This window comes from Melanostigma gelatinosum (assembly GCF_949748355.1).
Source record: "Melanostigma gelatinosum genome assembly, chromosome: 20".
NCBI lineage: Eukaryota > Metazoa > Chordata > Actinopteri > Perciformes > Zoarcidae > Melanostigma > Melanostigma gelatinosum.
Window position 1 is genome coordinate 16,763,829 of NC_136653.1, and position 17,172 is coordinate 16,781,000.

The 17,172-nt window shown below is 44.8% G+C and overlaps 1 protein-coding gene across 3 annotated transcripts in view; it reads left to right on the plus strand.

Annotated features, from left to right (window-relative positions):
• Positions 1-17,172, plus strand: part of slc4a2b (solute carrier family 4 member 2b) — a 30,002-nt gene that overhangs the window by 9,822 nt on the left and 3,008 nt on the right. The window contains exons 4-23 of one of the 3 annotated variants that reach the window (XM_079292000.1): positions 5,118-5,286; positions 5,402-5,625; positions 6,161-6,276; positions 7,150-7,370; positions 9,495-9,631; positions 10,900-10,986; positions 11,522-11,702; positions 11,793-11,928; positions 12,670-12,871; positions 12,949-13,057; positions 13,168-13,352; positions 13,512-13,725; positions 13,829-14,035; positions 14,189-14,337; positions 14,926-15,120; positions 15,531-15,752; positions 16,026-16,115; positions 16,228-16,394; positions 16,590-16,843; positions 16,947-17,116. In XM_079292000.1, the coding sequence (XP_079148126.1) occupies positions 5,118-5,286; positions 5,402-5,625; positions 6,161-6,276; positions 7,150-7,370; positions 9,495-9,631; positions 10,900-10,986; positions 11,522-11,702; positions 11,793-11,928; positions 12,670-12,871; positions 12,949-13,057; positions 13,168-13,352; positions 13,512-13,725; positions 13,829-14,035; positions 14,189-14,337; positions 14,926-15,120; positions 15,531-15,752; positions 16,026-16,115; positions 16,228-16,394; positions 16,590-16,843; positions 16,947-17,116 (3,435 nt within the window). Of the gene's footprint in view, positions 1-5,117; positions 5,287-5,401; positions 5,626-6,160; positions 6,277-7,149; positions 7,371-9,494; positions 9,632-10,899; positions 10,987-11,521; positions 11,703-11,792; positions 11,929-12,669; positions 12,872-12,948; positions 13,058-13,167; positions 13,353-13,511; positions 13,726-13,828; positions 14,036-14,188; positions 14,338-14,925; positions 15,121-15,530; positions 15,753-16,025; positions 16,116-16,227; positions 16,395-16,589; positions 16,844-16,946; positions 17,117-17,172 lie in introns of those variants that run through there. The other 2 variants (XM_079292001.1, XM_079292002.1) reach the window with 2 other exon arrangements.

Below are 17,172 nucleotides of genomic sequence, written 5' to 3' on the forward strand. Positions count from 1 at the left end.
CAGGTCGATTCTGAAATGTTCCTTGAAAGGTGAGCGTTTCAACCGCTTCTCTTTAATTAATAAGAAACGAGTAACATTAAGAAGCCTGCTGTGCTGCTGGTTCACAGTTCAATAGTTTGCAAAGGTTTGTTTTGTTTGCTTTGCAGAGCAGAGCCACTGGCGCTGGTAGGGAGTCAATGTCTTACTCCGGGGCATTTCATCACTGCAAACACTCCGGGAGATGAAAACTGTCTAGATTATTGGATTTCAACCTATTTGGCTTGTTTCACCTTAAAGGAATAGTTTCACAGTCTCAGAACTCTTGCTGAGAGTTAGATTAGAAGCTCGGTACCACACTCATGTCTGTATGGTAAATGGGAAGCTGGAGCTGTTAGCTTAGCATCAAGACTAAAAAAGGGGGAAATGGCTAGCCTGGCTCTGTTTAGAGGTAACAAAATCCAATTTCCTTTTTAAAGCACAATCATTTATGTAATACCTACTTTGTTTAATATGGACAAAAACTGAAGTGTCAAAACATCGGGTTGCGGTTTTGCGGGGGTTCTGTGCTATTACATTTGTTGGCCAACAGTCCTTGAGTCTCACAGTGATTACAAGAGATGTCAAACTATTAAGCTGTGGTTTAATATTTTGTGAAATGTGCATATTCTTTTTCTTGTTGGGAGTTGGATGAGAAGATTTATATCCCTATCATGTCTCTCCATTAAAGCTACAACCAGCAGCCGGTTAGCTTAGCATAGATGACACGGATTAAACAAACAAGATATTTGTTTATTAGTGAGCTTCAGAGGTGCCGGTAGGCAGATTCTGTTACCTTTGGACTGAGCCAGGCTAGCCGGCTCCCCCTTGTTTCCAGTCTTTATGCTAAGCTAGCTGGCTTCTGACCGAAGATTCATATTTACACGAAAGCTGCATCAATGTTGTCCTTTAGCAAGAAAAGTCATTGAACTATTCCTTGAAAACAAGTCTCTGTTTACAGGTGACCCCCCCCCCCCGCCCCATCACATGTTTATTGTCTAATAGTCTCTGGCAGTGACACAAATGGTTTCATTTGATATTTATGAGGCCTGAAAGTGTAAAACTATCCACCTTGTCAAGGTTTTTGTTTCTCTTTCGTCCGGGTAATCACGTTGCGACTCCCTTTGTGGGCTCCTAACCCCCAACTGTGGAACTGCTAATCTTGACCATGACATTCACCCAAACCTTGCTGTCATCATGTCCTATCCTCATGCTATAAATAATGGTGAACTTTCACATTCAAGTGCAACGGTATCAGTGACTGTCAGAAGGATCAGATCAGTGCAGAGTGGTTCGCACCCCCTCCTTCCTATCAGGTTTTATTACCTCATAGACTTCCTGTGACGTGCGTCTGGCAGCTTCTTCAGAATCCCCCCCGCTCAACAGAGCTTATCATTTGGACATCTTCAACTTAGATAAACCTGAGGCGGGAGAACACTATCTCAGGAGAGTGATCTTTATGCGTTTAGCTACTGGAAACCCTGTTGCATTATATGTTTTAATGATAAAACGGATAAACCCAATTTCCAATGCAAATACAATCCGTCAACAGACAGGAAGCAGAGACTTTTCTTCCGGTCTATGACTGATTGAAGGATCTCTTGATTAAATTGACTGAGGTTATGACGTAAACGTTTGTATTGATTTTAAGCAGTGTAAACATGCCGTTTTAATTCATGATGTAATTGGGAAGTTGTGTAAATGTGTGCTTGCGTAATACAAAACTCACAGTTGGCTGAGGACAAAACTGGGTTACAACTCACACGCTCCAATAGAACTCTTTGACTTTACTTTATTCTCACCACTAAGCTTCGATGAATTAAAGCGAAAAGACAAGAACATTACCTTATTTTAGTTTGTCCACTTTGGTCCAAACTATTGAATAGAATCTATTCAATAGATTGCCATGAAATTTGGTACAGACATTCATGCCCCCCTGAGGATGCATTGTAACAACTTTGGAGATCTCTTAACCCTTCATCTAGCAACATCACCAGGTCAACATTTTAATTTCTTGAGCTTATGACAAAGTACCTGCAAAACAAATGTCATTCCCGGCAGTCTCGGCTGTAATTTGTGCTCCATGCTAGTTAGCAAATTCTAGCATGCTAACGTGCTAAACTAAGAAGCTGAACATGGTAAAAATTACACCTGCTTAAAAAAACATTGTGAGCAAGTCAGCATGCTAATGTTGGCATTTAGCTCAAACCACTGCAGCAACACAGCGCTGCTAGCGTGGCTTGTTTACTGGCATTTCCTTAACTCTTATTTGGCAACCATTTAAACAAGTTTAAGCAAAAAAGATTACGTTCATTTTCTCATTTTCAGCAGTCTTTTATGCAAAAATAATATTTCTCTTGGTCGTAAATATTTCGAGAAACTTTGTGGTGAATTGGATTTACAATATCTGCTTTCACAAGTATAAATTCGAAATCTTGACTGCTAAAACAAGTTTAGTGGCACTTTTATCAAGACTTATGAGAATGCTCTTGTTGAAAGGTACCAACATGCTTGTACTAATTTCAACTTTAAGACTGAAGTTAAACTAAAGATGTAGGCAAATTCTGAACGCAAGTTTTTTTTTTTTTTTTTTTTTTTTGTTTGGTTAATGAATTGCTAAGTTTGATATTTTTGTTCATCGGTCAAATGTGTTTTCAGTCATTTGTCATTTCAACCTTTCTGGTGCACACACGTATTTAATCTCATTTCATTCTAGCCTGTTTCTTAACAGGTCTTCTGTCAATATTAGTCATCAAAAAGGCATCCTTTGTAAATGCATAGGAACTAAACATCTGACGATTTACATAGTCCTTCGAGGCAGACCGACTAAGAGCACCTTGGTCAATATTAAGTGAAAGTGTGGAGATGAATGTCAACGTGAGGTTTTGTTCCTGTTCAAACACGGCTTGTCCTTTCAGCCAGCGTTTGTCCTCAAAGCGAGAACGAGAGTCTTGTTTATTCTGCCCCGGTACAATGGGCAGACCGGTGAAGGTGGCAGGTTGGCCGATAGGGCTCTGATTAGGGCATCGCAACGCTTTGATAAGCTGAGGGGGAGAGGGACGTCTCCTGCCTGCAGGTCTTAATAGAGGTGTTGAGGGCCAGTGCTCCAGTTGTGCCATGGTGGAGGGCAGTGACACTTGTTGCCACCAAAAACGCTGATTGCAATTAAGCTCACGTTGCCATGAGCGAGGTAAGTCCCTGACACTCTTAGTCAAAGTTTTTCTTCGCCGTCTGGTCAGTTTTTGTTTTTACTCGGCTCCCCTCGGCTTCTTTCTTTGCACATGGTTTTCGGTTGTGGAAAATTCTCTCACCTCCTTGAGAATCCCTCACACATCTCTCCCACCTCTAGGGATTCATTGTGAAACCATGATATGAATGAGAGCTCTGTAAAAATAAACTGCTGGATAGTGTAGCGGCAAACATCTGGATGGGATTCTGAACGGTCATCTAATTAAATATCGCAAGTGTTGAGATAGCGACGCAGACGTGGGGTGATGCCTATTTGCAGAAATGAAGAAGTTCCTCTTTGATGAAACCGTTGCAAAAACTGACTACTTTATCAAGCTACTCTAATATCTGATCTTCAACTCAACATTTGTAGTTTTAAAGAGACGCGTTTTTTTATTTAGGCCCTTAGAAATCCGCTCGGCAGCTTAAAGCGACAGTGTTTGGTGCTTTAAAGGGCTGAATTGTCTTTGGCAGTGTGTTCAGGAGGTCGCTGAGGTGAACGTATAGTTTGTTCTCTGGAACTCTTGTTGATCCGCCAGGTAAAAAAAGGCTACATGAGGAATTGAAATTTGGGTCAATATTGAATGTGTGCTTAACAGGCTGACCTGTCTTTCTTTTTTTTACTCATAAGTCTCAGCCTGTCCACAGTTCAGCGCAGGGCTTTCTGTTTCTGTCACCTGTGTGTGGCATGAAGAGTAGGACTTTCTGTTAGTCCCTGCAGCTCTGAAGAAAACCTAATATACGATTGACATGTTGGGTGTCCTGAGAACCATTTGTGGGAGCATCAGATGACTTGTGGCCCCTGAGTTGTGCCTCAGGAAGGGTTCGCCGCGGGGTCTGATGCACCTGCGCAACATTCACTCTGCCGTGAGGTGGCTACAGAACGATCCCGTTAGCCAGAGTCCACTCGCTGTGTCGCTGCAGCCGATCCCTATCACAACATCCCACCGGCAGAGCAGGGCGCAGCAGGGCACGGCATCCTGCTGCAAGAAAACAGATCTCTTCTCACCCCCACATGATCCCTGTCACACCACAGCGTGGAAAACGAGTAACCGATCAAAGCACATGGCTATTGTTTGCATTTTCAGAAGAGCATGTCTGCAGGAGAGGACTTGTGGTATGATTCCCTGAATGTGGAGACATTTGTCGAGCCAGAACTCCCTCTGGTGTTGGTTGAGGTGAAAGGCAGTACGCTGTGTTTTAAATCTATACTGCAAGTTCAAAGCAGGTTTTAATACGCGAGTCTCCATGTCAGTGTACAGACTACCGTCATTTATGAGTGTGCTGTTGATGGACACTATTCTCCCACAATGCAATGCAGAAAACTTTATTGCTGTTGGAAAACATTACAACTAATTTAGGATGGGGGTGAAACGGTTCAAGAAACACCACAAGGGACAAAATAAGTTTTGATTTTACAGAAAAATATTTAGCTTTCTCTTTGTTTGGTTTAGTAAGCAGCAGCCTTCTAATGTCAGTTGTATTGCCTTTGCATGGTGCACATATTGCAAATATTTCCTGTTTTTATATGAAACTGTTTTGTATGATCTCTTGTATACAAACTGAAAAAACGGTGTACTGTAGAGATTATTATTATTATTATTATTATTATTCGGTATGCTGTAGATAGTTGGTGTCGTAATTGATTGGGACAGAGCTACAGTAGACCTGTTCACTACTTAAACAGGCTTTGAAAGGACAATTTGATTTTTTGTTAGATTATTTTACAGATTAATAGTTTTCTGCATTTATTTACATAATTATTTCCTAATGTCTTTCATATTTGAATCTCTGAAATTCTGATCAACTGACGGATCGTCTCTTCTTCCGTTTTATATTTCTTTAATGTATTTTGGTCATTTGTTGTGTTGCAGCCAGAGGCTCCTGCTGCCTCAACACTACACGGGCCTCCGCACCCTGAAGAGGAGGATGAAGGGGACCTGAACAAAGCCTTGGGGGTCAAGCGCTTCCAGCAGATCCTCAGCCCCGCTGCAGCCGTACCCGATGAACAGCACCACAACTACCACGAGGAGGACATTGAATGTAAGCACGGGGTGGTCTCCTCATTGTTAACATTCAGCAATCCAGGGAAATAAAAAACTTTAAATGTGATCTGTAAGTAGCTCATGTTTGTGTGTCTGCTTTATCTTCTCCCCAGACAACCGTCACTCCTCTCACCACATCCACCGACCTCTGTCCAAACTGCCCTCCGACGGACGCAGGAAGAAGAGCAACAAGAAAAGGAGAAAGGACAAAGATCACAAAAGCGGCCATGTTGCCAGCAGCGGCGCCATAGAGGAGGGAGAGGATGAAGAGGAGGACGACGAGGCCACGGAGACCACGTCTGCTCCATCTGAGTCGGAGAGAGCGAAAGATGTGGAGGTAATCATTTGCCTTCATATTAATCTTCAAGTGAATTTATAAGTGAGTGGAAGGGATAACGTCTACATGAACACATTATTTGTTTTGGTTCAAATTTAGTCTTTTAAAACTGTATTTAGAGTAAAAATGTATCAGACGGTATTATTTTTGGGCTTATAATGTTGTTGTTTTTTACATGTTTTTACAAAAACTAGGGCTGCAACTAACACGTATTTTAATCAGCGATAAATCTGCTGAGCATCTTTAATCGTTGTGCCTATAAAATGTCACAAAATAGGGAAACCAAAACTCCAAAAAAGTATCCAGTTTACTGTATCGTAAAATATAGAAATGGCTGCAAATCCTCACTTTTAAGAAGGTAAAACCTTCAACGTTTGGCATTTCTGACGGTCTACCAATCGCTCTGCTCTCACAAATACACACATGTTTAGTTAGGATCCTTCATACTTAATCAAGGCGTTATGACAAACATAAAGAGGAAAGTTGTCTCTTTTTACAGTAACCAGTGTTCTCCTGCTCTGTATGTCCTCCACAGTTCTTTGTTTCGGATGAAGACCATGTGGCCAAAGAGAGCCCGCACTCGGCCCGTGAGCTCGACATCGTGCCACAGTCTGCGGTGGGAGCAGATACTGAAGAAGCAACTTCCACAGAGTGAGTAAAGTCCAGTTCTCGGACTGAAAAAAAGGGGCCTGAGACACTTTATAACCGTGCTTTACCTGCTGTGACGATCACATGTTTTTGCCATGTTGCTGAAATGTTCTCACGGACGTTCTGATTGGGTGGAACGGCTCAGGCACATTTCTGATTGGTCGGTGAGGTACACACTGTACGTTACCACGTCTCAGGCATCCAGTGGGCCTGCTGGGCACGACCTGATGGACCAGAGTAATCCTCTCGTTGGAGACCCATATATCACTTGTCGCTATAGACAACACAACACACCTCGGCAGCCTGAGGCTCCATCTATGACATTTACCGTTCCTCTTCATGAGGGTCTAATCTTGGCTGGGATGAAACTGCGTATATACACCTATTGCTTGTTTTTAGTCCATTGGAGAGCAACTTAATAGTGGATTCGTTTTATTTAACATCCTGATAAACGGGGGAAATAATTGAGGAAAAAAGTTGCGTTTGAAATGCTGTGGGCAGCTGGCGTTTAAAGGACGGTGAGTTCATTCTGTTTATTTCAAAAGTGCTTTGAAAGGATTTGTAGTCGCCGAGCATTTTTTCTCGCCACATCAATTAACATTTTTAGGGTTTTGAGCTGAGAGTTGCAAACCTGTTTTATAAAGAGCAGCATTAGTGGGATCTAATGCATCAATCAGAAGATGATGACTAAAATGTGGAGACAACCAAATCACCAAGTATCAGGAAGTTGTTGGGTTTTTTTTTTACTCGTTTCCAGCTTTACATGTAAAACTTCTCTTGCGGAAAATGTTTGATCAACTAAAGAAAATGACAATAAAACAGCCGCTTGTCATTTCCTGAGCAACAACTTTCTGATGCTTTTCTGCTGTTGTCTAGTAAGCTGGCCTCATCCGACGCTGCCAGCTCCTCTCCCCAGCCGGGGCCACCCGAACACGTACCGCTGGCCCGGGCATCCTCCGGCAGCCGCGGCTACGACCTGCAGGAGCGCAGACGCACAGGCAACATGACGGGCGCTGAGGAGGCCAAGTACCAACGCATCCCCACTGACGAGAGCGAGGCTCAGACGCTGGCCTCCGCTGACCTGGACGGCATCAAGAGTGAGTACAGATGAATTCTCACTTGGTAGATTTTATGTTCTTAAAACTTGCTTGGAAGACTTTAGTTCACCAGGTGGGTCATAAGGACACGAGTGATTATTTTAATTAAGTAGATTTTGTGCCTTTTTTAAAATGCTTTAAAGTAAGTGCATTCCTTCACCCAAGGCTCTTAGGCTGTAATCATTATTTTTATATTAACAATTGATCTTACGACTACTTGTACCTGTAAGAGTATTAACAGCTATCATAAATTCTGCAGTGAAATCAATTTAGATGTATTGTGTCATGGTTAAAAAATGCAATGATTGCAGGTTTAAACTTTAAAGATTATTATTCTTTTTACCGACAAAAGAAACGTCAACAAAGCTGTGGTCATGTCACAAACATTGGGTACAGTAGTAGTGTAGTTGATGGTGTTTTTGTGTATTTTGATGCCGTGTTTTTGGGTTGTTTGTTCTACAAATGTCTTGAAGGATAAAATGATGAAGTGTTGACATTTTGGACAGACATGGATGCAAACTGCATTTTCAACCTCTAATCACAACAACAAGAATTCAGACAGCCGGTCTTGGATTTGTTGATGCTCAGATTCCTCCAGTAACATTGGGGCGAGGGCGGGGCCACCTCCAGGGCCTTCTACATTGCGGTCGGCTCCCCGCCGCCCTGTGACGTTCCCGGCCCCAGCGTGGGGTCGTGTTCAGGGCCGGGGAGATTTACGTAAGGGAGCCGACCCCTGAGCAGAGAGCAGCGGTTTATCAGAGAGCGTGGCAGACAGGCCCACGTTATTAAATCAGCCGTTCCCGCTGTCAGCTGAGGCCCTTGGACTCGTGCCCAAGCCAACATGGTGGCTAATTGTGAAACCTGGATCTCAGTTAACAATCTTCATTCATTAGTGGAATGAGGATGGAGGTAGGGGCTTAATATTGTCTAGATATTTGGTCTTTTAAAGGGATTAGTGATACAGAGTCGAGCCACCCAACAGGTCCATCACCACGTATTCTCCGCGTCTTCTTTTATCTGAATCCCGCCACCGTAAATCATCCTGGGAAAGTGTCTCCGTCTCTGGCTGCTGCTCAACAATAGGAATTATTAGATCACTGTTCTTCCCCTTTTGTCCGACCTGAGCAAATTAAAACCTCCGCTCACTGATGCAGTCTGATAGTTTGAGTGGGGTTCAGGCGCCGGTCAAAAAACAGCAATTTCTTTTTTTTTTTTCCTGATTCGTTAAAAAAAACCTTTACAAGTTGCACGCTCCAGTTTGAGGGCGTCGCGTAGTCTGACGGCGGTGCCAGCAGCCACCGTACGCCCACCACAGACCCTCCTCCTCCTTCAAGAGCCTCATGCCAGTCGGGCCTCATCTTACTCCAGGGTCTGCCCCCAAACCTCAGACTTCATGAAGCAACCTGACTAGAGAGCCTTTCTGTAAACCAAAGCTGAAAAGCTCATCAATAGTTTGTCTGAACTTGCAGTGACTTGAAACATTGATGAAGACCCCGAACAGCATCACAGTTTGTTTCATAGGACGTACAAGCTCTGATAAAGGTAAGGAAATAGGTATTCTTGGAGGGAGTCTCCCTTATTACTGTACCTATAAGGTTATGCTAAGATTATTCTTATTTTTTATATATATAATTTGTGGTTTTGTTCCATTAACCGTTTTTGCGAGTTTTTTTTTTTGATTTTCGTAACACCTGATGGGACAATTCCCACTGGCAGTGTTGTGTCTGTGCCATCCGGTGTCTCTCTCCACATCCTTTTCAGTGCCTGGTGTGATGCCAGCCTGAGTAACTCTACTCCCTGCTGAGGGACCACAGAGACAAAGGCAAAGTGGCCTGGCCCGTTGTGACTCGGTGGGCTGAGATTTGAACTTGGGTGTCGGGTCAACGTGTGCATGCTGAGGGCTGCAGGAGCACAACATACGACTGTGACATTGTGCAGCCTATGTGCTGTGCCGGGATTTAATTTCCAGTTCTATTATTTGGATGCCATGTTCATTGACTTGTTTGCTTTTGGTTAAAATGAGTATGTGAGGGTGTCTGACGTTTAAAGTCACTGCCCGTCCATCTTCTCCGTATTCTTCAACACATCTCACTCTTCCTCTTCTTGCCTCTTCTTCTCTTCCAGGTCATCGTTTTGAAGATGTTCCCGGCGTGCGCAGACACCTGGTCAGAAAGAGCACCAAGGGACAAGTGGTGCACACCGGCAAGGACCACACAGAGCCGACCACTCGCAGCCGCAAGCAGGACCGAACCCCACATGAGGTGAGGCATGAAGCCCGACGCGCATCAACGAATAACCTGCCAAGTAAGATGATGTTTGTCCCGTTTTTCAGGCTCATCAGTACCAACATTTATTTTTGCAAACATGTACTTGTATTAGTATAAGTTACTGGGGTATAATCTTTTAGTTTTGGTAACGTTTAAGACACAATCTGTCATCGTAAGGTAAACAAGAGTGAACTCATCATCAGAAACCAGAACTAGGGCGACCGCTTATGATCATTTTCTTGCTCAATTAATCTGTTAACTGTTATTGTAATCAGTCGTTTGAATTACAAAATATCAGTAAATAGATAAAAAAATAAATGCAAGTAACCGGTTTAAAAATCACACTATTTTTAGATCTTTTTTTTCAGTCCTTAGATGTATTGCAAGGTTCATGCTCCATTTATACAACAACTAACTATTTTCAGGATTTTAAGAAATCTGTGTTTGAAGAATAAAATATACGATAACTTGGGCTGCAACTTATGATTATTTTTATCATTAGTTAATTCTTTAAATGTAACTTGTTTTGTTCAACCAACAGCCCCAACCCCAGAACAATTTAACAATATGAAACTGAATGTTTTGTCGACTTAATTAGCTAATTGTTTCGGTAACATTAAAACCCATTAAAAAAATTATAATAGACTTGTAATGTGTAGACTAACTAAAGTCTAAAAGTATGGTAAATGCTATATTTGTCATAAATAAGACTTCTGTTATTTATTTGGTCTGAAAAATTACTGACTGGGCTTTTTAAATTCAGCTGCAAAAGTTTTGGGGAGAACAACTTTTTTTTCGGTGCCGTTTTAATATTTTTTTTAATCGATTTTGTGTTTTAAAATGTAGCCATAAATCATAGCAAATCCTGGGAAATGTTTTCTCATCTTTCCCTCCCTCAAATTTAGCACCGTCCTCTCTCTTTTGTGGATGGGACAGGGAGGGAAGCAGACAATTAAAAATGAATGAATGAGATCTTTCCTTTCACACACGAAAAGAAAAAGAGGGCAGAGAGAAGCTTTGGTAACCAGACACTGAGAGCGCCTGAGAGAGAGAGAGAGAGAGAGAGAGAGAGAGCTATGTTTTATTAACACACATTCTCAAACACTGCTCTGAGCCTCCAGCAGCCCGCGTAAACAACAGGTGTGTGTGATGAGGAAGAGTTACCTGTGAGCGTGTGTGTAAAAGTGAGGGTCCCGCCCTTTTGTGCCGTTGTCCGTGGTATCAGCGTTTGAGTCCTCTCCTGCACCGTCTCGCTCCTCCAGTCGATCCCGGTGGTTCTGTACCGCTCTGTCTCGCGTCTCAAAGGCGTATTGCTGGACAAGGACGACATGATGGCTCGGTACCAGAAGGTGAGGCTGGGTCACCGGCCAGAGTCAGGTTTGATCCGTGTGAGCGTGATTTCACAGGCATGGCAGACGATATGCTGTATTAAGGGAGAGTTTTTTGGTCTTCATCTCACGGGATTGTGACTCACCAGCATGGTGATCACTTAATAACTCGTTAACAGATATTTAATGCTGGGAAAGCTGAAGATTATAGTCTCTCCTGTGACTATTAAGCTTTTAAGCTATCATTGGCTGTTTTTCCTGTGTTTTTATGCAACTTCTAAGTTGAACATCTAGTGTGATAACATGGACAAGATGTATCCTTTGTGTGTGTGTGGAGTGAATTTAAATACATCACCTGGTAACCTGGTAAGCATGGAGTCTGTTTTCTGATGTTGTCGTGCAAAATGCTCCACTGAATCAACTGACTACAAACAAAGTACTTTGGCTGTTGAGTTGAATATTTGGCAGGTGCTGGACGTGCATGTGGTTCTGTGTGGACAGTCTGGACTGTGTGGACTCCATCTCACCTGCACGTGTTCCTGTGTGACGTCTCCAGGTGTTCGTGGAGCTGAATGAGCTGACTATGGACAAGAACCAGGAGATGCAGTGGAAGGAGACGGCTCGATGGATCAAGTTTGAGGAGGACGTTGAGGAGGAGACCGACCGCTGGGGGAAACCTCACGTGGCCTCGCTGTCTTTCCGCAGTTTGCTGGAGCTCCGGAAGACCATCTCGCACGGTAAGAAATGGAAGCAGAGTTTACTTTTTAAGCCTTAAAGTCAGCGATGCCGTTCACAGACTGCTGAGCTCGGTATGTGTGCGTCCACAGGTGCGGTGCTGCTGGACCTGGACCAGAAGACCCTGCCGGGCATCGCCCACCAGGTGGTGGAACAGATGATCATATCTGACCAGATCAAAGCTGAGGACCGAGCCAACGTCCTGAGGGCCCTGCTGCTGAAACACAGGTAACCTGCAGCACCAGACTGCAACAAACACGCAGTCATTTCCTTTTAAGAGGATATTGAGTAACCGAGTGAGGGAGTTCAGCTTCACTGATGGATTTGTTTCTTTCTTACAAGAATCAGAAGTAAGTTTGAGGCAAAGTTTTACCACAATATTACCACTACATAGTGATTAGCTCTTTTAGTTTGGAAAGCAGTGTTTTGTGACATGAGTCGTTTGCTCGTTATAGGCTGGAAAGTTATTTTCTCATCAAATACTCACTGATGTTACATTGATTACTGGTTACTGGTCCCAAGTTAAGTGAGGTGGCGGGCAAGATCGGGTGAAAAGGGGGTTCTCCTTGCATCTTCCGGTAATGTGCAGCTGAATCAGGTGCTTCTCACAACGAGGATGAGGAAAAAATGACTGGAGCGCACAGATTTATTTGTAGTAATAGGCTGCAAATAAACCAATGCAAGATTATTCTGTTGCAGAAAATTGTTAATTTTGCATACTGACCATGGACGTTGAGGTTTATGTGGTATGCCTCTTGGTAATGCTTTTAATCATTACAGCGTGTTGACATAACACTACACTTCCTAAGCTAACACTATTTCATTCTGTTAATCATGAGGATAAACCAGAATTAAACGGATGTTTCCGTCACTGCTGCACACTTCTGCTACTCGGTGGCTTCATGCCTTGTCACTGCCTCTCTTCCTCCTGCTCTCACCCTCTCTCTTCCTCTCCCCCGCCTCCCATAGTCACCCGAGCGATGAGAAGGAGCACAGTAGCCCTTTCCCCAGGAACATGTCCGCGGCCAGCCTGGGCAGCCTGATGACGCATCACCACAGTGCCAATCACACCCATCACCCTGAGCCGTCGGTGACCGACCCGCTCATGGGCGGCGTCCACACCGCGGGGGACACGGAGACGCGCATCGACGTGGAGAAGAACGAGGCCCAGGTAAGACTACTGCAGATTCTCAAAAAGTCCTGGTAACAAGTTTCCGTTATCCTGATTGTGCTTCTTGCGATTTACAGCAGAAGGAGACGATGTCGGTGTCCGGCATGCACCGGTCCAAATCCAAACATGAGCTGAAGCTGCTGGAGAAGATTCCTGAGAATGCCGAGGCCACTGTTGTCCTTGTGGGTGAGTCTTGAAAACCACACGCACTTAACTTAAACATATCTTATCAATTAAAAATCACTTTTACTCAGTGAAGTCTGTTTTTTGACTGTTACGTCCCGCCCATCTTCCAGGCAGCGTGGACTTCCTGGAGCAGACCACCATGGCGTTCGTGCGACTGCAGGAGGCCGTGGAGCTGGAGTCCGTCCTCGAGGTCCCCGTACCGGTCAGGTTTCTCTTCGTTCTGCTGGGACCCCCCACCACCAGCATAGACTATCACCAGATAGGACGCTCCATCTCCACACTCATGTCTGACAAGGTGAGCGAGCTGAAGACATTCAGGGATAGTCATTATCTATACACAAAACCTAAATCGCATAAAAGTCGAGGAACAAGGAAACAATGAAGCAATGATATTTTCTTTCCCCTCTAAAAAATTATAATTTGAGTCTGTTTTTGAATCTGAATTTCCATCCAGCAATTCCACGAGGCAGCTTACCTGGCAGACGACAGGCAGGACCTGCTGAACGCCATCAACAGCTTCCTGGACTGCAGCATCGTGCTGCCGCCTTCAGAGATGGGAGGCGACGAGCTGCTGCGCTCTGTCGCTCGCTTCCAGAGGGAGATGCTGCGCAAGAGGGAGGAGCAGGGGACCAAACTGGCCAAGGAGCCTAAAAGCAAGGAAGAAAAAGGTGATAAATCACATCATTTGTGGCCGTGTCGAAGGAAATGTCAGCCGCTGTTCTATGACTTCCTGTCGTTGTAATTACTAACCGGCTCTTTCCCGTCGCACAGAGGCCCTCCTCGCACCCTTGAAGAAGTCAGACGACCCTTTAGAGCGCACCAGACGCCCCTTTGGTGGGCTCGTACGAGACGTGCGGCGCCGCTACCCAAAGTACCTCAGTGACTTCAAGGATGCCCTGAACAGTCAGTGCATGGCTGCCGTCATCTTCATCTACTTCGCTGCCCTCTCTCCAGCCATAACATTCGGAGGCCTACTGGGTGAGCAGGAGTCGAGTTACTGTAGATTCAGTTCATCGTCTCGTGTGTCGAAACCCCTTTTCATGTTTTTGTCTTGACGATTCTCTCCATGATCTATTAACCAACCATTAAACGCTGTTGGTGTTCATTACCGTGTTATTTGTCTGTTGCTAGGTGAGAAGACGGAGGGTCTGATTGGCGTTTCTGAGCTGATTGTGTCGACAGCAGTGCAGGGTGTGATCTTCTGCTTGCTCGGAGCGCAGCCGCTACTCATTGTGGGCTTCTCCGGACCCCTGCTGGTCTTTGAAGAAGCCTTCTACAGTGTACGTTGATCAACAACAACAACTAACGATTCTGGACAACAACAACAGCCTACAATATAAAATCCAGTTTATCATTACTTTCAAGGTTTAAAAGGGCGAGAGTATCTGTACGCTAAATATGAAGCTACAGCTCGAAGCGGGTTAGCTTAGCACAAAGATTTGAAACGGGGAACCCGCTCACCTTTGTCCGAAGTGAACAAAAATTTGACTACCAGCAGCAACATCTGATCTTCTGATCCTCTGATCTGAAAAACTGTCGTATAAATACGACACGTTGTGGTTCTAGAGGAGTTATGGGACATTTCTTGACCGGAAGGAGTCACCTGAAGTCTTGTTGTCCGACACATAACCCCCGTTAAAGGTTTCACGGGGGTTATGTGTTGCTTTTACTTGAAGGGGGATTTTTGTCACTTTTAGACAGAGCCAGGCTAATGCTTTTCTGTTTTCAGTCTTAATGCTAAGCTAACCATCTATTCCATAATGTAGGACCCCATCACTCACAGTAAGAGGCTGTTTGAGGAAAAGGGTTTTCATGGCAGCCGTGAGCTTTTTCCAGTTGATGAGTGTCTTGGCTTTATGTCCTCACAGTTCTGCAAAGCAAACGACATGGAGTACCTGACCGGCCGCGTGTGGATCGGGTTTTGGCTCATCGTCATCGTGATCGTCGTGGTGGCCTTCGAGGGAAGCTTCCTGGTCCGCTTCGTGTCCCGCTTCACCCAGGAGATCTTCTCCTTCCTCATCTCCCTCATCTTCATCTGCGAGACCTTCAACAAGCTGGCCTGGGTACAGCTGAGACCTGAAATAACAACTCCTGATTACAAAAAGTTTTTGTTGGCAGGCTGAGTGTTCACGTCCCTGACACTAAACTGAACAGACTAATCTTTGGACAATATTCAAATCCCGGGGTTGAAATGAGCATGTTTTTCTAACGAGTGCATTTGAAATCTCCCGTGATTGATTGTCCTTGAAAGTTAAATGGATTAAAAGTTGAACTATTATCCAGGCTTATGATTTTGGAAGGTTTGCTATTTTTAGAGTGTCATGGCACAGACTTGAAAGGCTTTTGGCTTCGGGATAATCTCATTTTCCAGAAAGTGCGGTTGTGCTACCTCAAAGAGTGATGAGTGATAATCCAGCTGGTGTACATGTGTGCGTACATTGCATTCATTTGAACCTCCTGTGTCGTCTGGCAGATTTTCAAGGAGCACCCGCTGAAACGTTGCTCCCTTAACAACGGCACAAAAGTGGACTCCTCGACAGCAAATATCACACTCGTGCTGAGCAACGGCACCCTGCCGGTGGCGGACCTAACCGAGCCCAACACCGCGCTGCTCTCTCTGGTTCTCATGGCCGGAACCTTTTTCATCGCTTTCTACCTGCGCAAGTTCAAGAACAGTGCGTTCTTCCCTGGAAGGGTGAGGAGCTAAGTTCACTTTAAAAACACCAGTTCTCCCAACACCAACCCCTAAATATGTCACCCACATCTTTCTTTAAGCTTGCATGAACCAAATAGAAATAATACAAAAACGAAATAGAAGGTGTTGATTAGTGAGCTTGAGATGTGCTTGGTGTTTCCTCCTGTCTCCAGTCATTGTGCAGTCACAGTATCTAAGACTTCTTTATTTATTCTTGGATGTGGTCCGTGAAGCTGACAGTTGTGCTCAAACTATCACATCTTATGTGTTAAGTTGCGCAGGATTATTGGAGATTTTGGCGTCCCGATTGCCATCCTCATCATGGTGCTGGTGGATTACAGTATAGACGACACTTTCACACAGGTACCACTGAAACACTACCACTCTTATGTCTTATAAATGTTTGACTTTCGACGGCTTAAGATTCACAACAACGCAGACGATCATCATCGTGTTCTTTTCTGTCGTCGTGTAGAAACTGAGCGTTCCTCTTGGTTTCAATGTGACGACTCCTTCCGAGCGCGGCTGGATCATCAGTCCGCTGGGGACCAACGGAGAATTCCCCGTCTGGATGATGTTTGCCTGCTGTCTGCCCGCTCTGCTGGTTTTCATCCTCATCTTCATGGAGACTCAGATCACCACGTGAGTCACAAGTCACATTAAAAAGGATTATCGTCAGAATTACTCGACGATGTGACATTTCAAGAGTCCGTTTGTTGTGAGTGAGTTTGACTCATCTCTACGGTACGGCCTGAAACCGATATAACGGGATCTTAAAGTATTAACGTGCATTGCTCAGTCTGTTTACATCTGTTGTTGCTCCCCGACTCCCCGCAGCCTGATCGTGAGTAAGAAGGAGCGGATGCTGGTGAAGGGCTCTGGTTTCCATCTGGACTTGCTGCTGATCGTGGTGCTGGGCGGCTGCTCGGCTCTGTTCGGCCTGCCGTGGATGGCCGCCGCGACCGTTCGCTCGGTGACCCACGTCAACGCCCTCACTGTCATGAGCAAGGCCGTGGCCCCCGGAGACAAGCCCCGCATCCAGGAGGTGAAGGAGCAGAGGGTCACCGGGCTCCTGGTGGCCATCATGGTTGGTGAGTGTCGGACATTGAAATCTCATCGCTGCTCTTTCCACTTGTTGAAGCCAATATCTGTTGGAAAACAAGGGACATTTAGCATTTTATTCCCCCCCCCAAGGTATGTCCATTGTGATCGGTGATCTGCTGAGTCGGATCCCCCTGGCGGTGCTGTTTGGTATCTTCCTCTACATGGGTGTGATGTCCCTCAACGGTATCCAGCTAACGGAGCGGATGATGCTGCTGCTCATGCCACCAAAGTATCACCCTGACCACACCTACGTACGCAAGGTGAGAAGAGCGTCGTTTGTAATGTAGGCTGAGCATGTTTTCACATAAAGCAATGG